The sequence below is a fragment of the Microtus pennsylvanicus genome, chromosome 10 (assembly GCF_037038515.1).
Source record: "Microtus pennsylvanicus isolate mMicPen1 chromosome 10, mMicPen1.hap1, whole genome shotgun sequence".
Lineage (NCBI taxonomy): Eukaryota > Metazoa > Chordata > Mammalia > Rodentia > Cricetidae > Microtus > Microtus pennsylvanicus.
Genome location: NC_134588.1, coordinates 51850758 through 51873140, shown reverse-complemented (window position 1 = coordinate 51873140; position 22383 = coordinate 51850758). Strand labels below are relative to the sequence as shown.

Here is a 22383-nt window from a genome sequence, read left to right as displayed (position 1 = left end):
CCTCCATACTACTATCAAAGGAAAAGGTGTGATTAACTACGAAGTCCATTGAATAAAATAATGGCTATTTTAGGACTAGGTGGAATATTAAAGTATGAATACTCCCAGAGAAGGGACATTTATAAACAAATGAAAGCATAGAGAGGTGAATGATTTAGATGAGGCTAATGTTTTTTTTTAAAAAAATTAATCTAAAAAAAGGAGGTAATGGGAAAGGATAGCCAAAGGAAAATGGAGCGTATGCCATGAGGGGAGAGGAAGTCAAGAATTATACCTTGTTTTCTGTGGATGTTTCATATAAATGTTGACATTCCCTAGCATGAAGAGGAGCGGAGACGAAGGGAAGACTGACCCAGATGCTGTCCCCACTCCCTGATTTTAGAGTAGCGGGAGATGAGGTCATGAACAAATGAGAAAAAGATGTGGTTGCCATGATGGGTACCTAAGAACAGAAGAAACTTGACAGGACAGAAAACTCAGTGTAATTGTGCTAGTTTGCTGGGGAAATGCTAGTTGATACTTCAAGGGCCTAAATGTTCCAGGAGAAGACTGAATGACAGGTTTAGACTTATCTACATCCCCAAATCCAAGATTTGCACAAGTTCTTTCTCAAGAGGATTGTCTGAGAGTCCTTGGGACATTTGTGTTTTATTCCCGGATGGAGATTTTCTTCTTTTCTGTGTACAGTCCTCCTCTTCCAGAGAGGTTCATGTTGACTGTGGGAAGAGAGGCTGTGAACAGTTGTCTGCTGTATCTTCATATTTTGCTTCTTAATATGTCAGTTTTTTATAATGTATGTAGCTCAGGAAGACCTCAAATGAGATTCTCCTGCTTCTGTTTCTCAAAAGCTGGGATTGCTGGCTTGCACTGCTTCACCTGTGAGATGTCTTTATCTAGAGCATGGAGAATGTAGGTAAAGGTAGATTCTGGCAGAAACCAAGCAAGTAAATGCAGTTTATCTTTTTTTTAACACACAGTTCAGATTGATTTATGAACCTTTTGTATTTTCTTGTAATTACATCATTTTACCTTCTTTCAAATATTAAATTCATTTAGCTCCTTAAAATGTATTTAATTATGGTATAATTTTATAACTGTACAACTTTCCTACTTCCCTTCCCTCCTTCCTAACACTCCGATTTATCCCCCCTTTCAAATTCATGGCCTCTTTATCTTTAATTTTTGATATATAAATAAAAATATACATGTACATGTTCCTATAATATATATGTTCCTATAATATATATTCTAAATATATAAATAGAGTTTTCTCAGTCTGTACAATATTACTTGTAGGTAAATGTTTTCAGAGCTGACTATTTGGTATCAGATAGCCAGTGTATGTATGTAGGATCTTCCCTGGAAAAGACTATTTCTCTGGCTTTCAGCATTCTGTTGTTGCCTCTAGTTCTTTGTCTAAGCTTAGAGCCCCATGAGATTTCCTCCTTCCATGTTAGTCTATTGGTGTCATCCTTATTTAGGTTTTGTTGAAGCAACCATGTTGATATCTCTACATGGCTGTTTCTTCTCTGATATTTCTAGACACAATCTCAAAACCATTTTCCTGTGCCTCTGTGTCTTCCAATCTTTCAGCCTCCTTGTTTGCTATGATCCCCAAGCTTTAAGTACAGGGGTTGTGGGCTGGGTACCACATGATCACTTTCTCTCTGCTTTTTAGTTATTTGTGGTTTTCTGTAATGGTCTCCATCTGTCGCAAAAAGAAGATTCTTTGATGAAGTGTGAGACCTATATTTATCTGTGGGTGTAAGAAAAAAATATTTAAAATGTAGCTAGGAATTGTGCTGGTTTTGTAAAGTGGTTGTTGTAGGTTTTCCTCCAAGAACCCTGACCACTAGCCCGAGGGAGCTGGTTAGGTTTCTTGTACCAGACAAGATTTTCTTCTTGTTGAGTGAGCCTTAAGTCCAATTGGAGAGCTGTTGGTTACCACCAAGGTACTCATGCCACTATTGCACCCTTAGGGATATTGTGATGCATTAGTCATTTTTGCAGCTCATAAGCATATAACTGGGTAAAACCATTGGTCTTCTTTTTTTTGACATTTGCATGGCACCTTCTATGAACTGTGAGGTTCATCCTTACAAAGTAGGCTTTTAGCTCACATTCAGCATGGGTCATCTGGGTCCTGTGTTTGAAGTACATGGCCTTGTACCTTCAACCTCATGGAGGCAACCAAAGACAACAGCAATAGTTGATAAGGTTGTGGGAGCCTCTTGGATAATCCTGGTCACCAATATCATTTATCTCTTAGTAAATCATTTCTGTAGTAAGAAGTTCAGCTTTGAATTTATGAACTACATCCAGTGATAGATCGTTAAATCTGAGCCAAGTCCTGGGCACATTAGTTAGTCCAGAAGCTAAGACATTTATCTTTGTTAGCACTGAGGAACTTTTAAACTGTTGTACATGCTATAGAAAACAAGCATCATACGTAGGAAACAGGCACACTGACTTCCACACTTTGACTTTCTTTGGTTTAGCTGTAGATCAGGACAACAGTCTTTCCCAGCAAAGTAAGTGTTTTATCAGTTCAATTAGGGGATGATTCCAACTGTTTCTAGATTTTTAAAAATCTATTATCCCTTAGACTTACTGACCTCTATCTATATTTCTGTGGAGTGCGGGAATCTGAGTTACCACATCTCATTTGCCGTTAGCATGACATCAACATTCGCATTTGGAAGAGTAATTTATGAGCGGGAAAGAATTAGGCAAGGAGGAAAGGGAGATGAGTACAACCAACCCCTGATGCTGCTGCTGGAGGGGAAAGAGGCCTTTTGGAGGATGCTCAGGAGAAATGAATAGAACTGTTGGGTTGTGCTAGGACAGATGGGTGGTAGCCAAGACTGGCAAATGGAAGACAGAGAGGCCAGTAACACACAGATAGCCCAAGGAATTCATGCCAGGAATAGGGGAATTTAGGCAAAGTGAATAAGTAAGAAAGAGAGCAAATTGTTCAAGTATCATGTCCCAGTTTTGACGGGAAACCCAAAAGGGGATCAGACCAAGAGCTTATCCTGGGTACCCTGTTTTTTTCGTAGGTTGTCTTTAATCCTACCCTTCCCACTCCTTCTCTAGTTTCTTCTCTTCTTCCACACCCCCCACTTACTGAAACATTGCCACATGGAAGATTTATATGATGTCATCATCACCTCAACCATCAGTAAAAACATAATGCAATTATTTTAATAAACAAGAAAAACAAAGGAAATATGACTAAGTCCAGGGAAAACCAGGCAAGAGCCCAAATCATTGCGTCTCCAGGAAAGCAGCTGAAGGAATATCCTTCTGATCACATCCAACACCACCTCATGGAGCCTGGATGATGTCTTGTAGTTGAAAACTATTTTTCCAAGATATCGCAAGGGAGTAAAAGCACTATTTAAAAAACCCCATTCTCCAAAGCATCTTAAGGTCTACAGCAAGACCTTTTTTATTTCTTTGCTTTCATTCCTTGTTTTAGTTCTGTTCCAAGAAATACAAAAAAATTATCTTTTGGGATTTCCATTTTCTGAGGGTTTCTTGCCAGCACATACTACACATGGGTTAAGTAAATGGTGTGAGGAGCATGGCTGGAAGCATTGCAAACAGTAGAAGAAGGGATATGCTGTCCTAATGTGAGTTGGGAGTTTTGAATGCCTATGGGCTTGCCTAGTAGAATAGCAGCCATGAAACATAATCCTAAAGAAATTCAATACCTATGTCTGCCTGACTTTAGCTGTGAAAAGTTGACTTTAGCTCTTTCTCTTTGGGGAATGGCAAAACATGACCATTGTAGTAAGTACATATTAAGTTTAAGGACTACTGAGTTCTGGCTTAGTTTCTCCTTAAATTACATAATTACAACATGCTCATTGTGTATAATGTTGTTTGTATGTATGTTTTCAGATCTGTCCATTTGGTATTGGATTGGTGTGCCCTTCCCCAGGGAAGACTATTTCTCTTGCTCTCAGCCATCCTAAGTTGCTTGTAGTTCTTTATATAATGGTTGAAGCCTAGTGAGTTTCTGCTTACCCTACCCCTCATCCCTGACCCTTGTCCATGTTGACATGTCTATTCGTGTCATCCTTGTTCCAGTCATATTTAATCAGCCATATTGATAAGTCTTCATGTGTGTAGCTTTTCTGACATTTCTAGGAGACACACTATCACAATAACTCCCTTTGGCTCTGCCTCTTAAAGTCTTTCCATTCCTCTTGTCTGTAGTGTCTCTTGATCCCTAAATGCAGGAGTTGTGACGTACATGCATGCCTTGGAAGTGGCCTATACCATGAATTAATCTCTATATTGTGATGACTTGTGGTTTGGGGATGGTCTCTATTCACTGTAACAAAGAGCCGCTTTGACAAAAATGGTAGCTACACTTATCTATGGGTATAAGGATAAGATTTAGGACATCGTAAGGAGTTTTAGAACACGGTGGTAGTAGATTCTTTTCTAAGATCTATGAACTTACCAGACCCAGGGAAGCTTGCTAAATTTCCAGTACCAAGAATAATTTCCCTCTGGAAGTCCAATTAGACAGCTGTTGATTGCCACTGATATTAAAGTGACTCTTCTTGTGCCATTTTGTCTATCTTGCCATGCTGGTAGTTGCTGCAATGTTGCAGCTTGGTAGGACTATTTAATTCAGTGACTCTCAACTTGTGTGTCATGTTCCCTTGGGGGTTGAATGACCCTTTCACAGGGATCATGCAAGACCATCAGAAAGCATAGATATTATATTATAATTAATAACAGTAACAAAATTGCAATTATGAAGTAGCAACAAAAATAATTTTATGGTTGGGGATCACCACAACATGAAGAACTGTATTAAACTGTCAAACTGTCACAGCATTAGGAAGGTAAGAACCATTAGTTTAATTGCTTCATTTCCTTGGCAGTTTGCATAGTATTCTGGAACCATGGAAGCTAGACCAGAGGGAAGAGGCTTTCAGTGCAGATTCAACTTGACCCTTCCAAGTTGTATGTCATAGGTGTGTGGTGCCTTCATCAATAGGGAACTACATTCTACCCTTGAGTAACAACTAAGAGTTACATCAATAATATGATGTTTGGGGAGTCATGTTTTAACAGACCTTCAATTCTGTGTGCAAATACATATATAATATTGTTTAGTGATTTGAATTCAGTGTCTTAGTTAGGGTTTCTATTGTTGTGATGAAATACCATGACCAAAAGCAACTTGGGGGGAAAGGGTTTAGTTTGCTCACACTTCTGTATCACAACTCATCGTCACATGCAGCAGGGCAGGAACTCAAAGCAGGGACCTGGAGGCAGGAGCTGATGCAGAAGCCATGGAGGAGTGCTGCTTATGGGCTTGCTCCTCATGATTCACTCAGCCCACTTATAGAACCCAGACTGTGAGCCCAGAGCCTGCACCACCCACAGTGGCCTGGCACCATTCCCATCTATTACTAATTAAGAAAATGCTCTACAGTCTGCCTAAGCTGAATCTTACGGAGTCATTTTATTAATCGAGGTTCTTTCTGGTATTTTTTTTGTCAGATTGACATAAAACTGTCTGGTATGGGCATCAGTTGGATAACCCATTATTATCATAAAGATATAGGAGTAGAGATTCTATTGATTAAGGGACACAAAAGAGAAATTAATACACACTATCATTTACAGAAGCTTTATGATGTCTTCTATCCTTAAAATTCTTTTAACTTTTACTTCTTAAACTTTCTTGTCACTTTTTCTTTTTTTTAATTTATTTATTTATTAAGGATTTCGGCCTCCTCCCCGCAACCACCTCCCATTTCCCTCCCCCTCCCCCAATCAAGTCACCCTCTCTTTTAAATAATTATGGTTGCTATAAACATATGCCGAAACATACATAACTGAACTTCCCGCCATCATGAGGACCAGGCAGCCTGGAGACACCTATGCAAGGCTCAGAGGTTCAAGGACTTCTTCACCATCCAGGGCATAACTCTCAAAGCAAAGAACTATCAGCATCAGTGTGTTTATCTTGAAGAAATAATTCCAGTGAAATTGAAGAAATGAGAATAGTGTCAACATAGAGGCTTCATGCAGATATTGTGTGTTTTCAAAGCAGTAGGATTTTACTTAATGGCAAAGGTATCTCAAATGTATACTGGTGTCCTTTTGGCAACTGGAAACACCATGATAATAATCAAATCAGTCCCTGCCATCATCTGCCCTTTGGTATGACGTTCTTTCTTTGTGCTTGCTCCCCAGAGCGTACATGAGTGTAAAGGAGCTAAAGGAGGCCTTGCACCTCAACAGTACTCATTTCCTCAATGTCTACTTCGCCAGCTCAGTTCGGGAGGAACTTGCAGGTGCTGCCACATGGCCTTGGGACAAAGAAGCCGTCAGTCACTTGGGTAAGTGACATGAACTATGATGGATAAAAGCAAGGATATTTGAGAAGGGTTGGTGACAGTGAGTTGAGGGGGCAAGAAATACGTAGTCAGTGAATGAACTGCTTTACCTTGAGAATGACAGTTGGGTGAGTCTATAAAAATAGTTCAGAGCAAAAACTAAGAGGTTCTAGATCAAATGCTCTAAACTGACTCTATAATCTAGAGATAAGCCTGGGGCTATTAGGGATCTGAGGGATTTAAGAAAGAGTATGGGGAGTAAGTAGCTAGGATGTAGCCTATACAGGTACAGAATTGCCAAAGAGCTAACTTTATATATTTAAAAAAAAAGAGGGCTTGTACAATGCCAGGCATGGATGGTTGAGACAAGAAATATGAAATATCACTATTTCAATTTTACCTTGGACTACAGGGTGAGATCCAATTTCAAAAAACAAATAAAATTAAAAAAAACCTAAAAACTAAACTGCAAGATATTCATCAGTATGGCTATAGGATAGGGCCATTTCAGGCTCCCTCTCCTCAGCTGCCCAAGGAACTAGCTGGGGATATCTCCATGGATACCTGGGAACCCCTCTAGAGTCAAGTCTCTTGCCAACCCTAAAATGGCTCCCTTAATAAAGATATCTTCTTCCCTGCTCCAATATCCACCCTTCCTCCATCCCAACCATCCCATTCCCCCAGGGTCTCCCCATCCTCCCCTCCTCACTTTTCTCTCCCCATCTCCCCTTACCCCCACCCCCACCCCCAAGATCCCAATTTTTGCCTGGCAATCTAGTCTACTTTCAATATCCAGGAGGATAACTATATGTTTTTCTTTGGGTTCACCTTCTTATTTAGCTTCTCTAGGATCACAAATTATAGGCTCACTGACCTTCATTTATGTCTAGAATCCACTTATGAGTGAGTACATACCAAATAACCCTGCATGCAAATAAATTGCTCAGATAAGGTCCAATTTGCTGGATCCATTTTTAGTCTTAGATGGGCCTAAAAGGAAAAATATTACCAAGATGTTCAAACATGTTTGGTAGTGCGGTGTCAGGAAGCAGGCAGGTCTCTTGCTTATCTCAGACTCTCAAGGAGACTCTAGGAAATTCAGACAGGTTTAAGTCACATTTCCAGGATGGCTAAATAAACTGGAGGGACACTGTGTTCTTCATGAAAGCCAGTGTGAATTATTGTAACCTTGCTGGTGACAGTGAATGTAGAGTGGATTGTGCTAGTCAAATAATCCAATCAATAGTGAGTTGGAGTGATTCGAATTTCTTCATCTAAACAACAGTAGCTGAGAGGCCACAGAGCACTGTTACTGTTTTGACAGATGTGTGAAGGGCTCTAGCAGCAAGGTACACTCAGCAGGCACTGGCTCTCAATCTCAAATCTCAAAAAGTGATTCTTTTTGTCCTTATGGGAATAAATCTGCCCATTTGACAAGAATTGTTGGGATGGAGTAGACTATTGAATATCTTTTAATTTTATTAGATATGAAAACATAGTTAAGATTCATTCAATAATGCAAAAGTAGATAAGATACTTAAACATTAACTGCTTGATGATATCAGACCTGGAGTTTGCTTCAGAGTCACCAGCAAGACAGAATTCAGGCCCAAGACCCAGGAAAACAGAAAGCTCAGAAATGGGCCTGATGTCCTATTCATGATTTTTCTCTCAGGATATTTGCTAATTATGTAAGTATGCATTTTTGGAGCCAAGGTCTAGAAACTAAGTTCAAAATGACTTCTAAGAGATTAAAAAGTAGAAGAGTGGTTTCAAAAGTCCTGTGACAGAAGGGAAAGGAAATGAAGTTGCAGTTCTATCGAGGAGAAGGAGCTGTGAAGATTCTCTACACTGGTGCAGAGAGGCCTGGTTACACTGTACTTAAAGTCCAACCAGAAACACTCAATTGATATTTACAGCAAACCCTCCCACCTATGTACTGATTGCCCAACCAAAGGAAAAGATCTTCCGAGGAAGACAATACTATCAGGAGCACCTTATACAATTTTATGTACAATATCCAGCAGTCAATATAAAATCATTTGATATTTTCAGGAAATACAGTCAAATGACAGAAAATAAAATCAATTCAACAACAAAAACAAGACAGTATGACCCACAGATTATTTAGGCATTAGAGATTTTAGACACTGGACTTCTACATACATACATATGTGCATATATATATATATATGTATGTATGTATAATTGGCTAATATGTAAAAATATACAAAAGCTAGGGATCTGGTTAGGAGATCTGGAATCTAGAGGAAATCATCAAGTGAAAATTTTAGAGCTAAAAAGTAGTACTAGTAATTCCAATTTAAAAATTAGTAGAAGGCTAATGATAAAGAATTAAAGACCTAAAAGAAAAGTGTATAAATTGAAACTTAGAGAGAAAAATGATAAAAAGATAATAAAACATCTTGAGGAATATTTAATAGATTAGATTATTTAATTAAAAATTGCTAGAAATAGTGTTCAAAGAGATAATGGTTGACTACTTTCCAAACAGAGAAAAGTTATCAATTTGCAGATCAAATATATTTTGTAAATTCCCAGTAAAATAAGTTCAAAGAAGATTATGCCTAGGCCATGTAAAAATGATTAAAACCAGAGACAAAGAGAAAAACCTTAAAGTAAAACAGTGGAAAAAAAATTTGTTAACTGAAAAGTATGATAATAAGATGTGATATCTCATCAGCAAAAATTACATGACAAGAAATGCTGTGTATTATGAGGTCATTTAATGTTAAGGAAAATAATTAACTTAAAACTCTAAATTTGACAGAAATATTTGAAATGAAGAAAATGTAAAATATTTTTAGAAAAATAAAATCAGAGATAACTTATACCAGTGCTGAAAGACATCCTGAAAAAGGTTAGGAAGCAATAGGAAAACAAGTTTGCTTAGAGACAGAGAGATATAGAAAGTAATGGATGATGCTAGAGAAAATACAAAGATCATTAGCATACAGCAATGCCTTTACCTTTATATATATGTAGAATTAAAATATAACCAAAATATTACAAAAGACAAAAATAGCAGGACAGGAAATTAAAGCATTTAAAGACCCCCATTTCTCTTTGTTCAGAAAAAGCACTGATTTTACACATCCATTTAGGTATAACATTAAAAGCCATGTTGTAATGTATAGATTTTTTTTCTGTCTAAAGATTGGCTGATTAGTAAGATAACAATGAATGAACAAAGTGAGGCTGCAGTCATGGCTCAGAGGTTAAGAATGCAGGCTGCTCCACTGCAGAGGATCCAGGTCCAGGTTCCAGCACCCACGTCCAGTCCTATCAACAACCTGTAGTTCCAGCTCCTGGGATTCTGACACCCTCTCCTGGACTCTGTGGGTACCCACACTCCCTGCAAATAAACACACACACACACACACACACACACACACACACACACACACACACACACAAATTTAAAATATCTAAAAGAAAGGAACCTCTGAAAAAGAAAACCAAATAAAGTAACTACACTAAACATTGAATGGACTTTAGGCCCAAGTTCAGACTAAAAGGTTGTCAAACTCACAATAAACCCTATCACCTGATGTTCTAAAGAAAGAGACAAATGTTAAATATAAGAACACAAATGGCTAAAGGGAAGGCAAGGGAAGTAAAATAAATTCCATGCAAATACTAATCCAAAGGAAAACAGTATTCTGATAGCAGATGAAGTACACTGTTAGATGGTAGTATCAGAAATAAATAAGGATAGCTTTATAAAGGAGTGAATTCAATTAGAAGAAGTAATTGTGATGAATTTGGATTTGACCATTAACATGCCATGAAAAAATATTCATCTATATAAACAGACAATTCTACAGTCCTGGCTAGTGGTTTTAAGTAATTTTCCAAGAAAAGATATGACAAATAAATATTCAGTAGACATAAAGAGATTTGACAGATATAATTAAAACTTTGATTGAATTATCAGAATCAGACTGTGTATTTACACAGAGCAGAACACATGATCTTTTCATATGCTGTGGAAAACTTATCAAAGGAGTTCATGACCACAGGGTAATTTCAGAGGATGGAAGTCATAAAACTTTTCTTTCTCATCTCATTGTAAATAAGCTAGAACTTAAATAATAAGGCAATAAAAGAGAAACCTCCCTGAGTATTTAAAATTAAGCAATATACTTCTAATTAACCATAGGCCAAATTAGAGTGCTAACAGGAAGCTATTCTAAATAAAATGATTATAACAACATGTTATACAAAATTGTGCATATGGAGACATAAGCAAGGGAAACTTACAGCTTTGTTTATTAGAAAAGAAGAAAGTCTGCATATCAAGACAGCAAAAAATAGCAAATTAATCTCAAAGGAGGAAGGCCTAGGGAAGTATTAAAATCAAGACAGGAAATAAATTTACTATTTCCAATTGAAAATAAATTTCTATTTCCATTAGAAAAATTAATAGAGCAAAAGGTTTAGAAGAGAAAAAACAAGTCACAGGAGAAGAGATTGATAAGTTTCTCAAAAGAGGAACTTGTCAATAAAAATAATGACAGATAGGAAATTTATTGTATCATTAAAAAAAATGAAAGTGGTGGGCTGGGCGTGATGATGCACGCAACACTCAGGGAGCAAAGCAAGGCAGATAGATCGCTGTGAATTCTAGGCCAGCCTGGCCTACAGAGTGAGTTCCAGGGCAGCCAGAACTGCACATAGCTTTAACAGACAATAATTGTTTTCAATTATTGGAGAAGTTGTCTACCCACAGGGAACCGAAAATGAGCCTTAGTCTGAACTTTGTAACTAGGAAAGAAATTAAGTCAAGCTAGAGCGTATACTTAAGGGTAGAAAATATAGAACACCTAGTAGAAAATATAGGCAAGAAATCACTGGGACAGGACTAAGCAAAAAGTGCATATATAAGATACCAAAAGCATGGTTTAGAAAAATAAAAACTCACCAGTTAGATTCCAGCAATATAAAAAAAAAATCTTTGGCCGACAAAGAGTCTGCTAATATGCATAGAGAAAGCACAGGTTTGTATAAAATAATAAAAAGCACACATCTGGAAAATGACTTCTATTTCAAACACACATGTCCCAAAACTCAATAGTAAGTAAAAACAGACATTGTATAGGGATATACAGAGGTAATGAATAATCACAAGAAATAAAGTTTCACCTCTTTAATGACTAGACAAATGCAAGTTAAGACTATAATGAGGTATTACTACACAACTATCTAAAGAACTAAAATGAAAACTTACCATAGTAATACTACATGCTAGTGAGACTCTATGAATGATGGGTCTGCCATACTGGCTAGTGGAAAACTGAGAATGACACAGCCATTCTGAATAATTTGCAAATTTCTTATGATTATTTGACTACCCTGCTCGGTGGTAGCGCACACCTTTAATACCAACACTTGGGAGGTGGAGGCAGGTGGATCTCTGAATTGAAGCCAATCTGACTTACAGAAATAGTTTGTGGTGCTGGAATTAAAGGCATGTGCTACCATGCCCACCAAGGAGGAGGGTTTCAATGGTGCTGGCTCTGTATTTTGAATGTGGTAGTGGTTATATGATTGTATACATGTGATGAGCCTACAGAGAATTGCTCACACACATGTACACACACAGGTGTAATAATTTGTCTATAACATCTACACATAAGGAGAAAACTGGGCACACAGGGGCTGTTCTGTGGATGCTCACAGACAGAGGGAGAGGTAGATTAGTTAGTGGGGGATGATATTTCAGTGTAATGACATAAGAAATGCTTGTAATTTATTGTCTGAAATTTTGACTCACAATGAGTTGCAAAAGCAGCTACGTCACTCAGGATAGTGTTTTCTATTTCCGCCCATTTGCATGCAAAATTCAAGAAGTCATTGATTTTTACTGCTGAGTAGTACTCTAATATGTATATATTCCATACTTTCTTCATCCATTCTTCCATTGAAGGGCATCTTGGTTGTTTCCAGGTTCTGGCTATTACAAACAATGCTGCTATGAACATAGTTGAGCATATACTTTTGTTGTATGATAGGGCATCTCTTGGGTATATTCCTAAGAGTGGTATTGCTGGGTCCAGGGGTAGGTTGATACTGGCTTTGTGGGAGCCTAGGCAGTTTGGATGCTCACCTTATTAGACATGGACGGAGGTGGGTGGTCCTTGGACTTCCCACAGGGCAGGGAACCCTGATTGCTCTTTGGGCTGACGAGGGAGGGGGACTTAATTGGGGGAGGGAGAGGGAAATGGGAGGCGGTGGCGGGCAAGAGGCAGAAATCTTTAATAAATAAATAAATAAAAAGAAAAAAAAGCAGCTACGGATATTTCTATTTTGTTCCTAAAACTTGGAGGAACAAGAGTGCTTTCCTGAAACATGGTTTTTCAATGTGCATTTCAGGACACAGGCTGACCAGTTCACAGCTCTGATTGAGTATGCATTGTTTGTGTATATTTTTATTGTTTCCCACTCAATCATAATTGTGATTTAAAAAGAACATACCAGTGCAGACAGTTGGCATGACATGACAGAGGAAGACATTGCAGATTTTCGGAATAGTTTTCTCAAGAGTCTAGGTAGGGTTATGTTTGTCTCAGTGTGCAGCAGTGTTTAAGATGATCTGAGTGACTTGCACATTAGCACACCAGCCTTAAAGTTGAAAAACTAAATGCAGTTTCTGATGACCAACACTTTCATATACCATCCGCCTGTACTACGGAAAGGTATGCGAGCCGGGAACTGGGCTGGAGATTTAAAAACACACACACAGAGACAGAGACCTGGGGACGTGGGTCATGCTTGAAACAAGAATGCCAAGAATGCCAACTTTATCGTGTTCAGGGACAGCATAAGTAGTGTTCTGGCCACGCCCCCAGCTCTCGGGATCTTTCACTGCAGCCACCAAAAATCATTCCCTTGCCTTCTGCTCAGATTAGTTGCAAACACAGGAAAATAAGTTTTTTCTCTCAGAGCAACTGTAAGCAAGTTGTTTACAGGAAATTCAGGGTCTGGGGGTCCACAGCCCCCAACATTTTCACTCTATGGGAAGCCTCAAGGTTCATCCAGCTTTGCCATCAGCACCAGTTCTACAGTCTACTATGATTTCGTCTTTCCAATTCTATGGTCATGGAGGTAAGAAAAAATCATGGTCCCAAAGACAGAATATTTGACTAAATGGTAAGCCAGCACTTCTGTGTCATTAATATAAACACAGCCCTCCATTCATGCATGTGTGAACAACTGGTTCAGAGAACAACTGGTGAGCCTGTTTTGCGGCAATACAGAAATAGAAGAACACAAGGACAGAACATAGCACCAGTGGGGGACAGACATGTAACACATGCTTTTGCTGTTGTGTCATAGAGTAACACAGAGCGCTAGACAGGCCCATTGAGAGAAAGTGCCAAACTCTTCTGAAAGCATCATGGGTGGTATTCCCAGAGAGCTGATACTGAACTGAGAACTGAAGGGCAAATAGGGCTGGGGTTTGCCTGGCAGACAATGGGAGAATACCCCTCAGAGAAAAACTGTGAAATGTCTTGTTGGATAGCTGGCAAATCCTGGCCATGCTTAGAAGAGGTGGGATGAACTCTACCTGGCTCCGGCAGTGCTTTCCAAACTTATCTTTTTTTGTGTGTGTGTATCCACAAAGATTTACAGAAATTTCTATGCTTCTTCACACATTCTTAAAGCAACATGAAAAAATTTAATCCACATTCAATTAGTAGCAAGCAGCACAGCACTGATAACTCACTTTAATTATGAAGTGCTGGACATGTTTTTTCCAGTCTAATTGCTATTTCAAATGGTTACTTTCTATAATTAGACAAAAATTACATTGTTTGATCATTAGTGAATACAAATACACAGAAAAATATCTTTCAATGAGATAAGTGTGGTTCCATACACCAACATTACCTCTTCTGTATGTGGGTGGATAGTCAATATTACTATAATTTAACATGCTAAATTATCAGTTATATTGCTTGGTTTATTTTCCTTGGCATACTGAGAAATATTTTCTATGAAGTCCCACTATTATGGCTGCCCAGATGTGAAATGAACAAGGATAACACCAATGAACATGCCAGAGTGGATAGGGAGAGGCCTCAGAGGTGTCAACACTACACAAATACTCTCGTGACTGAGGAGAGCTAGGAGTGGAAGGCATGTTCTTCCACAGGGAAGAGTACACCAGTTGGTCATCCAGTGCCAAATGACCAGCCCTGAAAACATGCACTATGCACTAGTAACAGATACAGACTAAACAGGTTAATTTAGGAATATGTATATGTTTATGTGTACGTATGTATGTGTATGTACAATAACAATTTGTAAACAAAGAGGTCATTGTTTAAAGGACAGCAGCAAGGGATAGATGGGAGAGTTTAGACAGGAAGAAATGTTGTAATTATATTATAATCTCAATAAGTAAGTAAATAAATAGATGAATGAATACATAAATAAATAGAAAAAATAGACGAGGAAGCAGAAGTTCTGTTTGACTTTGTGAATGGTTGTGTCAAGGCAGAAAGTATAGCAAAAGCTGGATCAGATAGGAAGCCAGATTAGTTTGGGAGGTATTGATTTTGGGGTTTCTTCAAACCTGCCTCCACAAAGGTGGAAAGACACCTTAGGAACGTGTAAGAAAGCAAAGGAGAGAGAGTCTTTCTGAGAAGCCACTGTGGTTAACACACACTCCTACTGCTGAGAGGTAATGTTTGAGTAGCATTCTTGCCCTGCTAGGGGAGTCTGCTGCTGTGTCATAGGCTTCAGAGGGCTGTGTGCCAGTGTCTTCTATAGAACATTCTGAGGAGATTAGCGGGGATGTACCCCAACATGAGTGAGACCCAAGTACCTTGCACCTAGATCATGAGAGTTTCAACAGTAGAGATTTTAAATGAGCCCAAACACTGTGACCTGTACGAAAAGATATTTTGAGTGATGGAAGAGTCTTTGACTTCACAGACAAGAATGTTTCCTTCTATTTCTAGGTTTCCTTGCATATAAAATATGGTAATAACTGAAAAATTACCTGGCCTTTCAAAGGGGCTTGATAAAACTTATTGTTCACAGTCAGAGTGGATGTTTTAAATACTGTGTCTGTGGTTGTCCTTATAGCTGTTCCCTAGATTTTCTACCTCACTTTTGACTGAGATGTCTTTAATGCCCTGGAAAGATATTGGCTCTTTTTTTAAGCAACGGAGTATGTTTGTAGAGGTCCAACTACTTACAATGAAAGAGCTGTGTATAAGATCAAAAGTAGCTTCCTTCCTTCCTAAGTCACAGAACAGGGCAAGCGATACAGGAAGGTTTGAGAGAAATGGTCCCTGCCTGGGACATAATGAGAACAAAAGATGTTGAATAGTTTTCCCCTAGTACTTCATAACCTGATGTTCAAGGACCCTAAGAGTTTAAGCACTTACATGTGTGTGGAATATATAATTATCTTTTCCTTCTTTTATTGAAAATAGAGTCATTTCTCATATAATATATCCTGATTTGTTTTACCTCCCTCTAATCTTCCCAGTTCTTCTCCCATATCCCCTCCAATCCAGATCTACTCCCTTTCTAATTAGAAAAGAACAGAATTCTCAGAGATAACAACAAAATAAAACAGGATAAAACATAATATGATAAAACAAAAACCTTCTCATTGAAGTTGGGCAAGACAAACCAAAAGAAGGAAAAGAGACCAAGAAAAAGCACAAGAGACAGAGACCCACTTGTTCACATACTCCGAAGTCTCAAAGACACTAAACTGAAAGTCATAATATATACACAGAGAACCTGGTGCAGACTGGTACAGGCCCCATGCATGGTTCTTCTGTCTCTGTGAGTTCATATGAGCTTTTCTCAGTTGATTTAGAGCTCTTGTTTCCTGGTGTCCTCCAACTACTCTGGCTCTGGCTCTTACAGTTTTTTTTTTTGCTTCTTTTCTACAAGGTTCACTAAGCTTTGAGTGGAAGAATTTGATAGAAACATCCCATTTTCCCATTTAGTGTTGAGTATTCCAATCTCTCTCTCTCTCTCTCTCTCTCTCTCTCTCTCTCTCTCTCTCTCTCTTTCTTTCTTTCTTTCTCTTTCTCTCTCTCTCTCTCTCTCTCTTCCTCCCTCCCTCTACTCTATCTGATGTCAGGAGAGATGTCTCAGCTGTTAAAGGCTAGACTCACAACCAAAAAATATTAATAATCATTTTTAGTGTAAATACTTGAAAGGCATTCGCTTTTAAAACATCTCTTAACAATTGTTGAATCCTTGATTAAAACACACACACACACACACACACACACACACACACACACACACACACACACACAATGTCTGGCAGAGAAATGATGCTTAGTCCATGCTTAGCGTCTTGCAAGGGAAAGCTTGTTACCTTTCCAGTCCCTTGCAAACAACATCTGCAATCTAGACTCATTATATTATTTTTCTCCCATGCATGCAGAAGTATTTCATAGCCCCCAGTGCATGACAACTGGGGATAGATAGGTGTAGCAGAAAGGGCACACAGGCAAATAAAAATAATGCCACATTCTTTAATACCTTCACCTACATCTTAAACACACAGTGTTTATTCAGTCTTGTCCAGAACAAAGACTTCCATCCAATGAGAATGCAAGCTGCAGAACCAAGAAGGCACTAAAAGTCTGAGAGTTGGGTAGCTCCTCGCTGGTTATTGTAAAGGTCTATGTCTCTTTCCGGATCCCATTACATTCTTCTCTGTTCCCACTTCTTCATTTAGTTCTCTCCCTTTGTCTATCCACCTACTCTTGTCATTTTCTTTCCCCACCTTTCCCCCAGAACACCCCTTCTTTGGACTCTAAGGCACATTTTTACAGATTTCTTCCTTTGTTGTGGAAAGTATTTTGGGGGGGAATTGTATGGTAGCCAGTAACTGGAAATGATTATATAGATACCTATGGAGCAGCCCTGATCGCCCTGATTTATAAGCATGTAACATCCAGGCCTAAAATTTTTACAGAACCATTTAAAAGCCATTTTAACCAGTGCCCTTTACTTCAATTGCTAAGATTCTTTTTAAATGAAATGGCTTTAGGAGTTTTTCTTTTTACCCAGAGCTCCTTCGGCGGTCTAGTGTTGTTGGGTCTGGGGAAAACCAGTGAGAACTTGGGAACATAACATCACTCTGGAAGCTTGACTTTCCACGGTTGAGATTTGTCTTTTCATCAGCAACTTCTCTCCCTTTTCTTCTTCTGCAACATCCCCGAGACCACACAACAGCTCTGCCTTATTGTTTTAGCTTGTTCCCCATAATCAAAGCTGAAAGGCCTTTCTAGTAGGCACATCTGTACTCCTCCTGTGAGCCCATAAAGAAACAGCTGTGCCTCACATGCTCACCAGTTGCTAAATGCAGAGAGCGCCATTCATTCTGTGCCACATTTTCAAGTTTGATCGTACCAGCCCTGCACCGAGTTCAGTTCTCAGTGCATGCATGCAAACATGCAGCACACACAAATGGAATCCAAGATTAGCGTTAATTTCTCTTTTGCATACCCATGTTAGTGAAAAGTAGAAATTTACTCAGTTGAGTCTCCTTTCACTTGGGGCTTCATACATCCTGACTGCAGAGGGACCATGATCTAGTTTGTCCTTAGTCACCAGGTGATGTTGATCACCCAAGATAGCCTCTTCATTCTCCTCACAGGGTCACAGGCTTGCAGTCACTCGAGTGACTTAGGTGTCATTTTGTCTTTTTGTGTTACCCCTGCCCCATTTAGCCTCACGTCCTTTCTATCCAGCCACTCTTCTCTAGGACACTTACTCAGAAATTCACCTATAGAAAAGGGAAAATCCATCCATCTGCTATCTGATTGCATAAACCGTTCTTCAATTTTGATACTCAAAAGATAGGGTGATCAGCTTTATTGAAGCTACTGCTATGTACACATTCCCAACACTTATCTTTTATCTTCTTTCCTTACCTTGTGGGTCTTCTCTAGGTTAATGTGGTGGTGGGTATGTTGGAACTGTGAAGGTAAAGATGCTGGTCTTCAGTTCATTTGTCATACTGGCGAGACCATAGTCCCTTCAAGACTCAGGTGACACAGACCCAGGGAACCCACACCCAGGAAAGTTTCTTCTACATCTTTGCTTTCAATTTTGAGGTCTAAACAATGAACCAAGTCAAGTGTTTTAGTGATGGGAAAAGGAGAGAAGCAGGGAGTGACCTTTAATAAGGAGGGCAGGTAGAAGTTAGGCCACTCAACAATCTTCTCATTTAAATTCAATTCAGAGTGATTTCCTGTTCTCTGAAACACCTGCCTGGTGTCCTAGAGAAATGGGGTGGGGTGAGTGGGGAGTATTGCTAGCTTCTTAAGAGTAGGAGAGGTGAATGTAGAAGCAACGTTCTTCCCAAAATGTAATATTTTAATAATTCTTTGAGAACCTCATATAATGTATTTTTATCATATTTATTCCCTACCATGCTCCTTTTCCTACCTCCTCCCAGATCCAATGTCTATCTTGCACTCCTCTTTTTGTCTTTCATTATTATTGTGTTTTATATGTGTATATGTGTGTGTGTATTATTGTGCTTTATATGTATTTTATATGTACATATAAAGCACAATAATACGTGTAGAAACATAATACAACCATCTGACTTCATTTACTGTTGTTCCTAAGCATATGTTTTCAGAGTTGAATAGTTGGTATTGAATACTCAGTTAGAAGACTCGTCCCTGAGGAAGATGGATTCTCACTCTCTAAGAAGTTACCAATTGCCTGTACCTTTCCATCTAGGGGTAAATTTTTATAAAATTTCCCCCACCAATGTTGGCATGCCAACTGGTGTTATCATTTTGCAGGTCTTGTTTAGGCAACCATAATGTTGAGATTTCATGGCTGCAGTTCCTCTAGCTTTTGAAGAAGACATTATATTGCAGCAGTTCAGCTCCTCTGGCTCTTACAGTTTTTCTGTTCTTTCTTTCAAGATGTCCCCTGAGCCTTAGGTATTGTTATAGATGTTTCACACGAGGTTGAGTACTTCATAGTCAGTTTTTTTCTACATTTGTGGACAGTTGTGGACAAGTAATTATTTCAACTCATTTGTTAAACAACTAAAGTACATCAAGGATTTTTATTTTATTTGCTGTGTATGTGTCCACATCATGTGTAGAAGCCAGAGATTGATGTTGATGTCTTCTTCAATCACTCTTTACCCAAGGTTTTGGGGCAGAATATCTTTTCTAACCAGAAACTCACTTCTGCTAGACTAGTTGGCCAACAAGCCTCGAGGATTTCCCATCTCTACCTTCCTAACACTGGGCTGCTGCACCAATCTATTTCTCTCTTATAGGTGATGGGGACCCGAATGTAGACCCTCATTCTTACAGATTAAACATTTACTGACCGAGTCATAGCCACAGCTTCCAAATACTTCTAAAACACACCGATGTTAGTGTTATTACCCCTGCTTTACAGGGAGTGAAGCTGAGTTCTAGGAGACCAGATGGGTAATGACAGCTAGAATGTAGAAGAGCTTGGTACCTCTCTGACTGCTTCTCCCTGGATCCCAACTCATGAGTTGGAGTAGAGTTTTTAAAAGCTGGAGTAGAGAGTCATTATTATCAGTAGACCCACCCACTGAGACAGTGGAGCTGATCTACTGGGAGCTCACCAAGGCCAGCTGGACTGTGATTGAAAAAGCATGGGATAAAACCGGACTCTCTGAACATGGCGAACAATGAGGGCTGATGAGACGCCAAGGACAATGGCACGGGGTTTTGATCCTACTTAATGTGCTGGCTTGGTGGGAGCCTAGCCAGTTTGGATGTTCACCTTCCTAGATATGGACGGAGGGGGGAGGACCTAGGACTTACTACAGGGCAGGGAACCCTGACTGCTCTTTGGACTGGAGAGGGAGGTGGAGAGGAGTGGGGGGAGGGGGAGAAGGGTGGGAGGAGGGGGAGAAGAGTGGGGGGAGGGGGAGAAGAGTGGGAGGAGGGGGAGGGAAATGGGAGGCTAGGAGGAGGTGGAAATTTGTTTTTGTTTTTTTTTTATTCTCCTTTTATCAATAAAAAAAAAAACAAAAAAACCCCAAAACTCTACTCCAAAATATTTATATTTATTTGTTGAGTTAACATTTGTAACTTTATTTTTCACTTCTCAGGGTGATGTAATGTACACCGAGAGCTGAGAATCTTGTCCCTCTCATACAGATATTTCTGGTCACTAGGTCTATAATGACCCATGGCAGATGTTAGAGAAATGTTTACTGATCAGTTCTGTGGGTGTCTGTAGAAAGAGGGAAGAACACTGTTAGATATCACCACGTTAGTTATAGACTTTTTATAGAGGCTGAGATGGACTATTTGGGGTTTTTGTCAAAGAATGACTAAGGGGGACTGCCATTCATCTCTTTCTCAAAGATGTTTTCCAAATCTTCTGTTTCAGGTGGTGTCGTCCTCAACCCAGCCTATTACGGCATGCCGGGCCACACCAACACCATGATCCACGAGGTGGGACATGTCCTGGGACTCTACCATGTATTCAAAGGAGTCAGTGAAAAAGAATCCTGTGATGACCCCTGCAGAGAGACAGTGCCATCCATGGAGACAGGAGACTTGTGTGCTGACACTGCACCTACACCCAAGAGTAGGCTGTGCCGGGACCCAGAGCCAGCGAACGACATCTGTGGTCTCACCCACTTCCCAGGGGCTCCATTCAGTAACTACATGAGCTACACAGGTATTAACACAGACTCGATGCTTTTGTTTTCTCTTAAGGTCACGTAAGTGTCGTTAGGAATTGGTAGGGTGTATGTAGTTAAAGGGAGCCAGGGAGGTTCATGTCACAGAAGAATATTTGTGTTGGATAGTCCTTTATTTTCCATGTGTTTGAAGGATTTGACAAAAATGCTGAGTTATTGTGGTCTTGTTGAGTGGATTCTACAGTTTGAAAGTGAGATACATGGGACCAAGTAACAACAATCCCCTTGAGATCTCTTCCAGGTTTTACAATGTGATCTCTCTCATTGAGGCATTTCCCTGAAGACTGTCTAGTCTGAGAGTGATAAGTCACAGATCTTTGGGTGTAGATGTCCCTTCAGCACTTTTACAGATAGTTAACAAATTGACTTGATTAATTGAAGTGATAAAAACCTTTTATCTTACACTGTGCAAAAAATCAGATTCTCTTTTACCAGCACAACATTGATTTCTAGCTTACCCTTCATGTACTGTAACCCAAAATTTTATATATATTATATATATATATATATATATATATATATATATATATATGTACATTGTTGGCCCTGAGGAAAACTGTATTGTGTAGTCTTGTCCTTTTGGGGGGATATCTCCTGGATCATCCATTTTACCAGTGTATTTCTGGCAAAAAGTAACACTAAGTATTCTAATAATGGGCATAATTATAATTGACAACTAATTTGATTTGATCACCTATGCCAAGGATGAAGGAATGTTAATATTAGTTTCATGCTTTACCAAAAGCCAAATACCAGCCCCTGCTCATGGCTTTGCAGGTAAGAGAGAGCAATGAGCTAGCTGGGTCTCCCTATGGCCTCTTAAGATGTTTCCCTCCAAATTTCATTGTTGTGAAGAATGAATTGAGTTTATAAGCAACAACAGCTCTGTTGCCCTTAGCCAGGACTAGGTGGCCTTGGAGATGCAGCATCTCGGAGCAGAGCCTCCTTAAGTTCCACCTTTAAGTGTGGCAGAAACAGTGCTGAGAAGCAGATGCAGGGGTTTTGGTCTACTCTAAATAGAAAAGCCCATGAAATGAAGACCACTCCTGTTCAACTTTATGGCTTGAATAATTAATACACTGATTTTGCTGACTCTGAAAGAAAGACTGGGGCCATCATTCCCATCCCTGAAGTTTCCTCGACATTTCGGCTTCTGCTCCACTGAGCAGTTCCAGTGAATACTCCTAGGGCATGGTCACAGGGTGAAGAGACCCTCTGCTGAAACACTGCCATCTTGTGGTGGGTTCAGTATGCAACTGTCAGTCCAGGACAGTGGCT

The 22383-nt window shown here is 39.3% G+C and overlaps 1 protein-coding gene across 1 annotated transcript in view; it reads left to right on the top strand.

Annotated features, from left to right (window-relative positions):
- Positions 1 to 22383, top strand: part of Pappa2 (pappalysin 2) — a 238598-nt gene that overhangs the window by 72204 nt on the left and 144011 nt on the right. Inside the window, exons 3-4 of the mRNA XM_075987453.1 lie at positions 6229 to 6374; positions 20790 to 21083. Of these exons, the coding sequence (XP_075843568.1) occupies positions 6229 to 6374; positions 20790 to 21083 (440 nt within the window). The remainder of the gene's footprint in view (positions 1 to 6228; positions 6375 to 20789; positions 21084 to 22383) is intronic.